The sequence below is a fragment of the Eleutherodactylus coqui genome, chromosome 12, assembly GCF_035609145.1.
Source record: "Eleutherodactylus coqui strain aEleCoq1 chromosome 12, aEleCoq1.hap1, whole genome shotgun sequence".
NCBI lineage: Eukaryota > Metazoa > Chordata > Amphibia > Anura > Eleutherodactylidae > Eleutherodactylus > Eleutherodactylus coqui.
This window is the reverse complement of record NC_089848.1, coordinates 90,250,119-90,261,908: the sequence shown is the minus strand read 5'-3', so window position 1 is coordinate 90,261,908 and position 11,790 is coordinate 90,250,119. Positions and strand designations below refer to the sequence as shown.

The window sequence follows — 11,790 nt, the reverse complement described above, 5'->3', positions numbered from 1 at the left end:
GGTAAACAGGTTGACGCCCCCCAGAATTCACTGTCGGTTTAAGCTCTTTAGCGTGACACCTGTGACGTGATGCCCCCTGTCGTTGGTATAGTGCGTTATTCCAGCGGCTGAGTGTGTGCTGCACGCTGGAGAGGATGCTGTGACCTGGAGCTGCGGTGGGGAATGCTGGGAGGGGGGAGAACGGGGGCTGCGGCTGTCACCCTGGCGTTAACCAGCGCTAAGGATGCGTTCTTACACGTGAGCCCCGAGCTGAGGGCACAGCTGCGCCTGGAACAGGTGAGATGCGTCCCCTATGTCGTTACTGCTGGGCATTCACTGTTACCTACTTCACCCATTCCTAGTGCCCATTGCCTGGCTCACTCTGTAGATCCTGCTGCCCTCTACTTCTAGCTCTGCCACCCGCTCCCTTCTGGTGGGCTCCCATCATCCTGCTGCTGCTGACCTGCTGGGAGTTGTAGTTCTGTAACAGTCAGGGAGCACTGATAGAATGATTCAAAATCAGCACCTAAAGGGGTTGTCCCATGAGAACAGGTTACCCATTGCTGGGATAGGAGGTCACTTTGTGATCACTGGGGGTGCGACAGCTGCGACCTCACTGATCCCAAGAAAGTGGGGGTCGGAAGAGTCCCCGAATGAATGGAGTGACCGTACAGCATGCACACTGCTCTTCCAATTATTTCAGTGGGACTGCGGGGCAGTGGTTCCATCACATCCGTTATTTGGGGGGGTCTGCAGACCACCGTTCTCAGGATCAGTGGGGGTCTCAGCAGTCAGACCCCCACTGATCAGCAAGTTATCCCCTGTCCTGTGGAATGTGGTGAATTTGTTTTCATGAATTAACCCCTTTAAAGAGATTTCTGTGGAGCTCGGACCCCCATTGATGTTGTTTAGACATTTCTGTGGAGCTCGGACCCCCTTTGGTGCTGTTGTGGAGCTCTGAACCCTTTGGTGCCGCTTAGAGATTTCTGTGGAGCTCGGACCCCTTTGGTGCCGCTTAGAGATTTCTGTGGAGCTCAGGCCCATTTGTTGCTGTTGTGGAGCTCTGACCCCTTTGGTGCCGCTTAGAGATTTTTGTGGACCTCTCACCCCTTTGGTGCTGTTGTGGCGCTCGGACCCCTTTGGTGCCGCTTAGAGATTTCTGTGGAGCTCGGACCCCTTTAGTGCCGCTTAGAGATTTCTGTGGAGCTCGGACCCCTTTGGTGCTGTTGTGGCGCTCGGACCCCTTTGGTGCCGTTTAGAGATTTCTGTGGAGCTCGGACCCCTTTGGTACTGTTGTGGAGTTCGGACCCCTTTGGTGCCGCTTAGAGATTTCTGTGGAGCTCGGACCCCTTTGGTGAAAAAAACTGCAGCACGTCCTATAGTGGTGCGTAATACTTGCCATTATATGCTATGTGTACATGAGATATGCAGATTATATGCATATTTGCTGCATACTGCGCAGTCTAAATACGAGCCCTTATACTCACACGTGCAATTTCTTTATAAAATAAAAAGAATCTGAGCAAACAATAAATGGAAGCATATGCTATTTTGTAGCAATTTTCAGACTAACATTGCCCATTTGGGTGTATGGGTGCATTTACAAAACGGATTGCACTCATTTAATGCGATTGTGATCCGTTTTTATCACCTGTAATTATAGTAACCTTAAAACTAAAAAAGTGTGAAAAACTCATCGTGCATGTTTTTACATGCAGAAAAATAGCAGAAATGCATTAAAATCGTACAAAAAGTCAGATTTTTCAGGACTGAAAAACAAACATGATGTCCCTCCACATCGAGGCGAGGTTTGCTGCGTAACTCTTCGCTGTAATAAAACCTTTGCTCCTGGAGGAACAGTTATGTTAATGAGTAACGACATTAATGAGCGTCTAGACCGGGGGAGGGGAGGATTCTGCGCCGCCTTATGCTGTTCGTACCCAGTAACCTAGGAAACGGAAGTAGAATAATAAGCTCGTAGCGGCTTTGGGATTCCGATATATCACTGACATTACAGCGTGAAGACTTGTTTACTTTGCCATTATGGATTCCGTTCTCTTGTTCTGTCGTGGGAGCAGGATCATCCCTGACCGGAACGGATCCATCCTGTTACAGAACCTAATGGTGCTGATGGACCTCACGGACTTTAATGAGGTCCGCCCTCCAGCCTCTTCCAGGATAAAATGGTGCTGCATGCCGCGCCATTTCATCCCGGATTTTAACATAAATTTGCAACTCCGGCTACGAACAGTCCCTCCAACGCAGTCATGACCGAGCCTAAAGGGGTTTTGTCACTTAAAAAAAAAAATCTATACTTGCCTATCCCTTCCCTGTCAGTTTCCTTAGCACATCTCCTAGCCGAGCTCTTGCAGTAATCCGGGTCACCTCACTGCACGCTGGGCCCAGCTTGTTATGAAGCCTGCATTCCTCAAATTCCTTCCGGCCAGGTCAGTGAAGGTCACATCCCTGTGCTGTAGCTTCACTGCCTAGGAAGGAATTGTAATCTATTTCAGAAACAGCTCGCATGAGCAATCTCTGAAGAAGATAGGCAGTCCTCCTGCTGGCCTGTGACTTAAGTACCTTGGTTGGCAGGCAGAAGACTGCCAACCAAATCTATGTAACCTCACAGGAAAAAGAAGAATCAGGCAACTCAAGGTGACGTGATGGAAAGCCTTCTATTTGTCCTTGTTCACCTCTGTGTTGTGATGGACCGTTGTTTTCCAGACACCAGCATGGTTCGGCCGACCTCATTGATTTATAATGGATTCCCTCATTCTGAAGGGGTAGTGTATCCAACACTATGGATGCTACTTATGGAGATGTCAGCAGAGCCTTCACAGTCCAAAGACTGAACTGTAGACTACGCATTGTACAATGTAACGCTTCTTCCAGGGCTGCGCGGTGGAGGTGACATGGGAGGAGCAGCCGGTCTATCTTGGTTGGATGGAGAGTCGCGGCAGAAGAATTCCAGACTACACAGTTGTGGAGCTCAACAGGCAGTTGGCGGAGAAACTGGGACTTGTGGATGGACAGCAGGTACTGAGCATATACCGTTATGAAACTACAACTCCCAGCATGCCCCAACCTCCACAAGGGGTGAAGGTATGCTGCAAGTTGTAGAGTCACAGGTTCGTACTGATGATTTGCTCTTTTAATTAAAGTCTCTGCTTCAGTGAAAGCGCTTCAGCTTCTATAAGCCACACATACTAAAGTTAGGGGCTCCTAGATGCTGAATTCAGGGATGTGGCCATTCTAGTCACACTCCCTGGCATTTCCTTGCAGTCTGCTCTCAAACCTGTGGCTGCATGTAGATTGGGCTACTTAGAATGAGAGGATTAATCCACTTATTCTATATGTCTGCCTGCATAGTGGGCATGCAACCACAGGTTTGAGAGCAGACGGCAAGGAAGTGCCAGGGAGTGTGAATATAATGGCCACATCCCTTGATTTAGCATCTGTGAGCCTCTAACTTCTGTTCATGGGGCTCATAGTAGCCGACAGATTCCCATTTACAGGATTGTCTCACTGTAGCTCAGCAGTCACTTTATGATAAGAAACCAGTTCAGCTTCTAAATGATCAGGGACTATCACTGGGGCCGTTATGTCCAGTCATACATCGCCCCCTACAGTGGCATCTAGCATTACATCATTGCTATACAATTATAGCCATATGAAACCCACATTCAGCTTCAGCAGCTTTAGGTCGTATTTACACCACAGACGCACTAGTTCTGTCCGGATAGAATCCGCATGACAGCGCCACATGTCCACCGGGAAATTCGGGCCTGCACGGATTTCCCATGCAGAATCCTGCAGCGGTCCCTCCTGGCCCGTAGACATGAGGCTCAGAAATTGATTATACTTGCCTGTCCGGGCGCTGCGGGTCTCCCCTCCATTGCGGACGGATCTTGCTTCTTCTGCCAGGCACGCCGACAGCGTGCCACGCTGTTTCAATTCCTGTTTTCCCGCGGTCCAGCACAATAACAGTTGCCGATGTGTCGCAGGACGCGATGTCTTTCATTGGCTATAATGGAAGACGCAGGAGATCCGCACCGATTGAAGCATGCTGCAGGTGTTTTCCCGTGCGTGCGATCCGCGCGCCTGGAAAGAAGGACATCCGCAGGTATTCAATTACCTGTGGGTGTCCAATGCTTCCCTATGGGCGCGGATCACGCGTGTGGGAGACCCACGCGGATTTACTAATTCTATTTTGGCCGTGGACATTGGGGCTCAAGGGGTGTATTTACACGAGCATTTTTGTTTTCTTCCTCCTTGGACCGATTGCCCGAGATAGACCATTCTCAGCGTGTACTATTTTTGGGCGATTCTGCTCTGGATTCGCCAATTAGGTTCTATGAAAGTGGGTGGGAGCACTCACATTTAAAGTTTCATCTAAGTGTTGTAGTATTTCCATTTTTACTATTGATGAGCCTGAATTATCACATTTCAAATTTGCATGTACAGTGATTAGAGATGAGCGAGCATACTCGCTAAGGGCAATTACTTGAGTGAGTATTGTACTTAGCGAGTACCTGCTCGCTCGGAAGAAAAGATTTGGGTGCGGGTGAGCGGTGAGTTGCGGGAGTGAGAGGGGTGGGGGAACGAGAGCTCCCCTCCATTCCTCCCCGCCGGCACCTGAATTTTTTTCTTCCGAGCGGGCAGGTACTCGCTAAGGACAATGCTCACTCGAGTAATTGCGCTTAGCGAGTATGCTCGCTCATCTCTAACATTTTTTGTTTTTTTTGCAAGGGGAAAAAAAAATGCTCGTTTACAAGTCCAATTATCAGTCCGATCGATATCGCACTTATCTGTGTAAATATGGCTTTGAGCTGCAACACCCAAATCTTCCAGTGTTGAGTCAAACCTATAGTATGTCACAATGAATTTTTTATTTTTTTTTAGGGTTAAGCCACTCTCTTACACGTGTTCAGAAAACACTGCTCAAAAATCACAGGAATTTTAAGAGGCATTTTTGAATGCATGTCCTAGTATTTGACAGAGCTTTTTAATTGTTATTGGGGAGGAGGTGCTTTAAAACACGCGAAAATAGAAAAGACAGCGCTCAAATCAAAAAAAAAAATCGTAGCATTCAAAACGCCCCGTTTGAGCACAGGTCTGCGAGGCCCCATTGAAATCAATGAGAGCATAGTTAGCGTGGCACTCAGAACACACCGGTAAAAAGCAGAATGTGTGACAGCGGCCTAACTGGAAACATCTAAGGGGTTGCTGTGAATAGCATAAGAACTAGTTTTAAAGGCTTTTTTTAAAAAATCTAATCTAGCTTGTTATGTAGGCAGAAGGACCATATTGGTGAATATGTGGGCAGAACAACCTGTGGCCCCCCAGTAGTAGGCAGCTTTGTTGTAGCACTCAGATGCCCATATCAGTCTTCATATCTACCCAACAACACAGTAACAATCATTCTGTACGTCCATCAAGAAGTGAACCTGCTTGTATTTTGCATAAGGAAAATACATTTATTTAAACATCAGCGTGAATGAAAAAGTCTCAGAAATTTGTAAGACATTTCCCTTACCAGATTTCCCATGTCCAGATCAGACAGAACCAACAGACATTGATAAACCATAACGAATAGAGATGAGCGAGCGTACTCGGATAAGCACTACTCGCTCGAGTAATGTGCTTTATCCGAGTATCGCTGTGCTCGTCCCTGAAGATTCGGGTGCCGCTGCGGCTGACAGGTGAGTCGCAGGGGAGAGCGGGCGGGAGAGAGGGAGAGAAAGATCTTACCTCCGTTCCTCCCCGCTCTCCCCTGCAGCTCCCCGCTCCGTGCCGGCACCCGAATCTTCAGACCCGAGCACAGCGATACTCGGATAAAGCAAATTACTCGAGCGAGTAGTGCTTTTCCGAGTACGCTCGCTCATCTCTAATAACGAACAATCAACTTAACGAAGGAACCGAGCGCCCGGACCCTGTGTCTCACAGAACATGTGCGGGTTTATAGGGATGAAGTGATCAGTGATTGATGACACTAGGATTATACTCATCCCATTGTATCACGGCAAAAGTAAGACAAGACCAAAGCAAATAGATAAATCAACAACATAGTAAACATCTGGATATTAGAGTAATACAAATCACCTGCGGAAGAGGTGAAGAACTACCGTATCGGGAGTAATGGAAGCTGACTGGGACACTACACGTCCCAGCACTTCCCCCATACAGGGACATACTTTAGTGAAGACTTAGTAGGCTGGAAACCTTCAGCGCGCCGGTGACAGCAGGTCGGTGATATTACTGAAGCCTGTGACACTTCACGCATGTTATGACACATTATAATCAGGTTTGTGATAAACACAACTATTATATTCAGGCAAAGAATGCCTCTCTAACGTACTTCTAAGGCCGCCTGCAGACGGCCGGGTCGGATCCGGCTGCGAGAATTCTCGCAGCGGGACCCGACCCGAGCGCCTGTAGAGAGCAGCGCGGAACTCACCTGCTCCCGCAGCTCCGGCTCTTTCATGAGCGAGCGCATGCACAGAGCGGAGCCGGTGGCCGGGGAGTGACGTTTCTGTGCGGGGTTCTGCGAGCTCCGCACAGAAATAGGGCATGCCGCGGTTTGTTTTTTCCGCGTGATTTCGCGCAGACAAACCGCGGCAGTCTGCATAGGATTGCGTGTTTTAATGCAATCCTATGCAGGCGTGTACGGGCGAAAAGTCTGCGGGGATGAGGCCTGCTGAGTGGGCACAGTAGGGTAGCATGGTATGAGGCAGCTGTAAATGTCATATATACCTCCTATAAGGTTATTATAATTAGCGCTGTGACTGGATGCCTCTGGCACAATACAGGACCTCTCCGTAGTACAAGAGTTGGCATCGCCAGAGGTACACCTTAAAGGGTTTTCCCAGACTAAAATATTGGTGACCCATCATCAGGATTGCGCATCAATATCAGATCAGCGAGTCTGGCTCCTGGCACCTCCGATCAGCTTTTTGCAGATGCCACCACCCCTGGGCAAGCACTACGGCCAGGCACAGTGCAGTTTATTTTGCAGCTCAATCCCAAAATGCTTGAATGGGACTGATGGAAATGGCATTACAGACTGGAGAGGAGGCCAGAATGCTGACGCCTCTTCAAATAGCTATCAGTAGGGGGTGCCGAGAGTTGGCTCCCCAATGATCTAAGGTTGAGGACCTACCCAGAGGATAGGTAATCAATACCTTAGGTGTAGAAAACCCCTTTAAATAGGTATTCCAGGCATTTAACCCATTGCAGTATTGATCAATGAGAATCCACCGCTTTGGACCTCTGGCAATAAGCTGATCTTAGCCCCACTCACTGCAGCGAGGTGGATGACCGTATTGGGGAGTCAGAAGTGTAATAGAAGGCTGGCCCTTGAAATTAATGGGAGTTATACCTTCTGTTGCACTTGCAGCTGCGACCCCCAATGTGGGTGAAGCTGTCCGCATCCTGCTCTCTGCAGAGTGAGTGTTGGGACTTAGATCAGCTGTTTGCTGGACACTTGAGTGGTAGACAAAGCCTAAGGATAAGTCATCAATACTGCAAGGGATTAATTGCCTGGAATACCCATTTAACTAACCCTAAAAGCCCAAGTAGCACAATATTTCATAAATACAACAACGGAGATAGATCAATGCATATGTAGCATGCCGCAGGACAAACCGTATTAAATGGGTTCTGCAGATATAGCTTAAAGCAAACCAGTCATGTAGGAAATGCAGGCAGCATTACAGGGAGAAGCCAAGTAGATGGATATATAGTTGTGAGTAAAGATTCATAATAACTTGCAGTTGATCCATGCTCATTCTGCTCTTCGGCCTCCCTCACACAGGCGGTTTTGTATGGCGTTTAGCACTGCTTTTTCAGCACAGCGCTACCATTCGTTTTATTGGGGCTGCTAACACAAGTGTGAAACTGCAGCGTCTTCAACACATGTTCTATTTTTGCCTGTTTTCAGCCCTGTGTTGCAGAGCAATCTGCTGGCTTCACAAGGTCCCGACAGCAGCTTCACCTGCTAGGGGAGCATTTTTTTTTTTTTAATCAGAAGCTTTAAAAACGCTGGTATAACACTATCAGCGCTGATGAAACCAGGTGGAAGCTGCAGTAAACACAGTTTCTGAAACCACCTGTGTGAGGGAGGCCTTAGGGCACCCAGCATGTGTTCTCATTCAATTGCCGATAGCTGTCAGTCAATAGGATTTCCCACTGGTCTCCTGACCCCAAAACAAGTAGGGACTTCACTTCAATACTTTCAGGTTATTGTGAATCTTTTACACAACTATCCTTCTACTGAGCCCCTTTTTGCTTTCTTACATAGTGCCTATAAGGCAGGTTCCCTTTTTATAGCAGCAGCACATCTACTCCATCTGCCAGAAATATACAAGGTTTAAAGGGGTTGTCCGAGCAGAGGTAAGCAATTAAAAAAAAAAAAAAGACAGTCGGACAACCCCTTTATAACATGGATATAGTCACAGGCTTGGTAGACCTGGCTCACATCCCTCAGTCAATACCAATATGGGATGTAGCTTCATACAGATGTTCATGTCTTCTTGATGCATACCTGACGTTTGTATCCCAGATCTGTAGAACTGCAGGTGGATAAGGGATCTCAATCACATACAAGGGAGCGTTCTAATAGATGTAGAACTTATAAGGGGCATGTAACATCCATAGATAAAAAAAGGGAAAATGTGAGCAATGGGGACTGAGAAGCCGGATAACAGCAGAGCTGTGGTAACGCAATCTTCTAGCGGTGCGTGAATTACCGTCCCCTCTCGTAGCCAGGGAAGAGCTGGCCGAGGAGGGTCTGCAGAGGCTTGTTGACCCGCATGTTGTAGTTCTTGCCCAGGTCGTGCCTGCAGGCCGGACAGCTGTACACCGAGGCCTTGAAGGAACGGTCCAGGCAGCTCTTGCAGATGTTGTGCAGACACTCGGTGGTGATGGGCTCGTACACCACCTCCTGGCAGCAGATACACAGGAAGGTCTCCTCCACTTTGCTGATGAACCTTGGTCCTTCCTTGAGATGCGACTTCACTTCATTCCACAACTTGACATTCAGCTCGTCCTTCTCAATCAGCTCTTTTTGCTCCGGCGTCAGGTTGTACTCAAGTTCCATTTTCGTCTTTTTCGCTGTTCCTTCAGGCGATGAAGCATCTTCCTCTTCATCATCATCATCCTCTTCTTCTTCATCCTCAATGACAGATTTCCTTTTTCTCTTCCCTTTAACTGGAGTTTCCAGTTCATCTGAATCTATATTTTCTTTCTCTCTCTCCTTGTTGGCAATAGTTTCCAGGTACCCCTCGGGGTATTGCATGGTGAGGCCGAGTTTCTTCATACGATCTTTGCCCTCCTTGGTCCACGGCGCCGGCTCGTCGTCATCTCTCCTCAGCAGATAGCGCCAGATAAGGAAGCCGGACTTGCCCTTCTCTGGCCAGTACTTCACCACCTTGTAGATGCCATCGTATCGGTTACCGTCCTCTGGGGCGTATTTACTGTGCTTCCGCCCCTTGGCATTGCGCACAACACGAACTGGTTTACCCGCTTTCCAATCTTTAGCTTCAGCCCCTTGCTTGTCGTTGATGGGGGCGCTGCAGTTGAGGGCCAGGGCTCGGTTCATGTTGGTCAGTTTCTGGTCACATGACTGCTCAGCTGTTCGCTTGTTGCCCGAGAGGTCCCGACCTCCGCTCCCGGTGTAGGTAAACTCTGACCCATCATCGGCATCATCCTCATAACCTCCCGCCAGCACCAGAGAATAGGAGCCATCATTGCTTCTTCCGTGGATGCCAGCCACATGAGGCCGATGCACTCCCGCCTCACTGACCTGCACCCTGAACTTCCACATGCTGCCAACGGGCACACCTGGTATCTTTCCGTAGTGGTTGGATGGAACAATTGTGCATTCTCTAGAGCGCCCCATACAGGCCATGCCCTTACCCCAGTCTCTGTGAGAGGACGAGCTGGCGGATGCCATTTTAGACTTCTTTTTACTTTCCTTCAGCTTTTCACCTGCCAGCACCACCTCGCTGGTATCATTCCTACAGTCAGGGCAGTACCAGTCGTCATCGTCCGGCAGGGCAGATAGAGGAGGGTCAAGACAGTAGATGTGGAAGGCCATGTCACACTCGTCGCACAGCAGCTGCTTTTCAGGGTCCTGTTTGCCCCCGCAGATGTGACAGGCGCACATGCGGCACTTCGTCTTGGGGTCATCCTTGCAGAGTTTGCATTGCGGACCGGTCTGGGGCTTTTGGGGTAACTCCTTGGGAGGCGGGAGCAGCGGCTCTGGTGGGATTGGGTTACCCGGCTGCTCGATCTTAAACACTTCATCCACAAATATCACTTTGCAGTCATTTAAAGGGTCCCCCGCGCCCCCCAAGAACAGCTTGGCCTGCAGTACTTTGCTGGTCTTGCCCTCTTCCTTGTGCTGGATCTCCGCATCGTACCAGTAGCCGCGCTCCTTGGGCTCATCCGGGTTGTAGTTGACCATGACCACCAGTCCAGCCTGCAGCTCCTCCCAGGACAGCTTGGTCCTGGCCCGGGGTCTCACATCCCTCCCGGTCAGCTGCACCACCCCGTTCTCAGGATAGTCCTCGTACTTTATATGGTAGATGACGTCATCGGGGGCTCCCCGGGTCACATTCACCACCTCCGCCTCGAACCAGGCGCCCATATGCAGGTCCCGGGCGTCCACCAGCTCCTGCACCCGGTACAGTCCCAGGGTGGTGGGCTCGGCGGGCGGCTCCTCTTCCGGCTCGGTCTCGGACATGGGAGCGTCGTCGGGCTCTTCTGCCGTTACCGGAGCAGCGGCCGCCGCCGGGGCAGGAGGAGGGGGGAGCTGGCGGACCAGCAGCTGCACGATGTCGTTGAGCCCAAGGCTGTAATCAAAGAGCGTGTGGCCGTCCTCCATCTGCTTCCCCCGGTAGAAGAGCCGCTGCCTGTCCTGCTGCACCCCGAACACCTCCTGGATCCGCTCCCGCAGCTCCTCCACCTTGGTCAGCTTAGACAGGGAGTCAATGCGATGAGTCTCCCGGCCGTCCATGGTGCGCACCTGGATCCACATGATGGCGGCTTTCACAGGTCTCGACGCGTCTACAGAAGCACGTACTGTACGGAAAGCCCGCTCTCCTCAGGCTGCGCGGTTTATACTTTGGCGGGAGGCCGTCCCGCCTGCTGCTGATTGGTTGGAGCACAGACAGAGGGGAGGAGTTTATCGGCCTCTCTCCCACTGACGTGATTTTCCCGCCCGCTGTGACTGTTGCTATGGATACGGTGCTTGGCGCGCTCTGTCTTGGTTTGCACGCCATTCATGTCTTATGCGGTCTGTGAGGAGACGTACAATATAAACTGACCGACTGTACTATTATCACGTGTTTGATGCTTAATAAAAGGAATGATAGTCATAAATAAAAAATTATTATATATATACACCGGTATATATTGCTGAGGGAAAATAAAGTGCGCCCACAATGACAGAAACGCACTGCCATAACCGAACCCGCCATGTTGCCCACCATGTTATTGAGAAGTGCCATTAGAGAGCTTTTCAAGAAGCAGCGACATACTAAGGCTGGGTTCACATGGGACGAATTTGCCGCGGAAATTCCGTGCGGAATTTCGCCGCGGCAAATTCACATGCGGCCGCTAATCCCGGGATTAGCCAGCCATGTGGATGAGATTTCGCAGAAATCTCGTCCACACAGGACGGCAAATCCGCTGCGGCTAAGCCGGCAGAAGCCGCCGCTGCGGCGCGGATTTGCCGACTGCAGCGTGTCCATTTTTTTTCCCGCTGCGACCGCGCCTTCCTCTGTGGGAGTGTTGGCTGCAGCGGACGAG

General features: G+C 50.0%; 2 protein-coding genes across 3 annotated transcripts in view; one reads left to right on the top strand and one right to left on the bottom strand.

Moving 5' to 3' along the window:
- Positions 1-128: 128 nt before the first annotated feature.
- PEX1 (peroxisomal biogenesis factor 1) overlaps positions 129-11,790 on the top strand; it is a 52,121-nt gene continuing 40,459 nt past the window's right edge. For both annotated transcript variants that reach the window (XM_066585760.1, XM_066585759.1), the window contains exons 1-2: positions 129-276; positions 2,872-3,015. In XM_066585760.1, coding sequence (XP_066441857.1) covers positions 163-276; positions 2,872-3,015 — 258 coding nt within the window. In that variant the 5' untranslated portion in view covers positions 129-162. The remainder of the gene's footprint in view (positions 277-2,871; positions 3,016-11,790) is intronic.
- Positions 5,686-11,082, bottom strand: LOC136587210 (E3 ubiquitin-protein ligase UHRF1-like). Its single transcript, XM_066585761.1, has one exon. It carries the CDS (start codon positions 11,015-11,017, stop codon positions 8,723-8,725), a length of 2,295 nt encoding a protein of 764 aa, XP_066441858.1. The 5' UTR covers positions 11,018-11,082; the 3' UTR covers positions 5,686-8,722.

Bases quoted from the DNA above. Each gene is read 5' to 3' on its own strand.
- LOC136587210 (XM_066585761.1), bottom strand. From the start codon at position 11,017: ATGTGGATCCAGGTGCGCACCATGGACGGCCGGGAGACTCATCGCATT.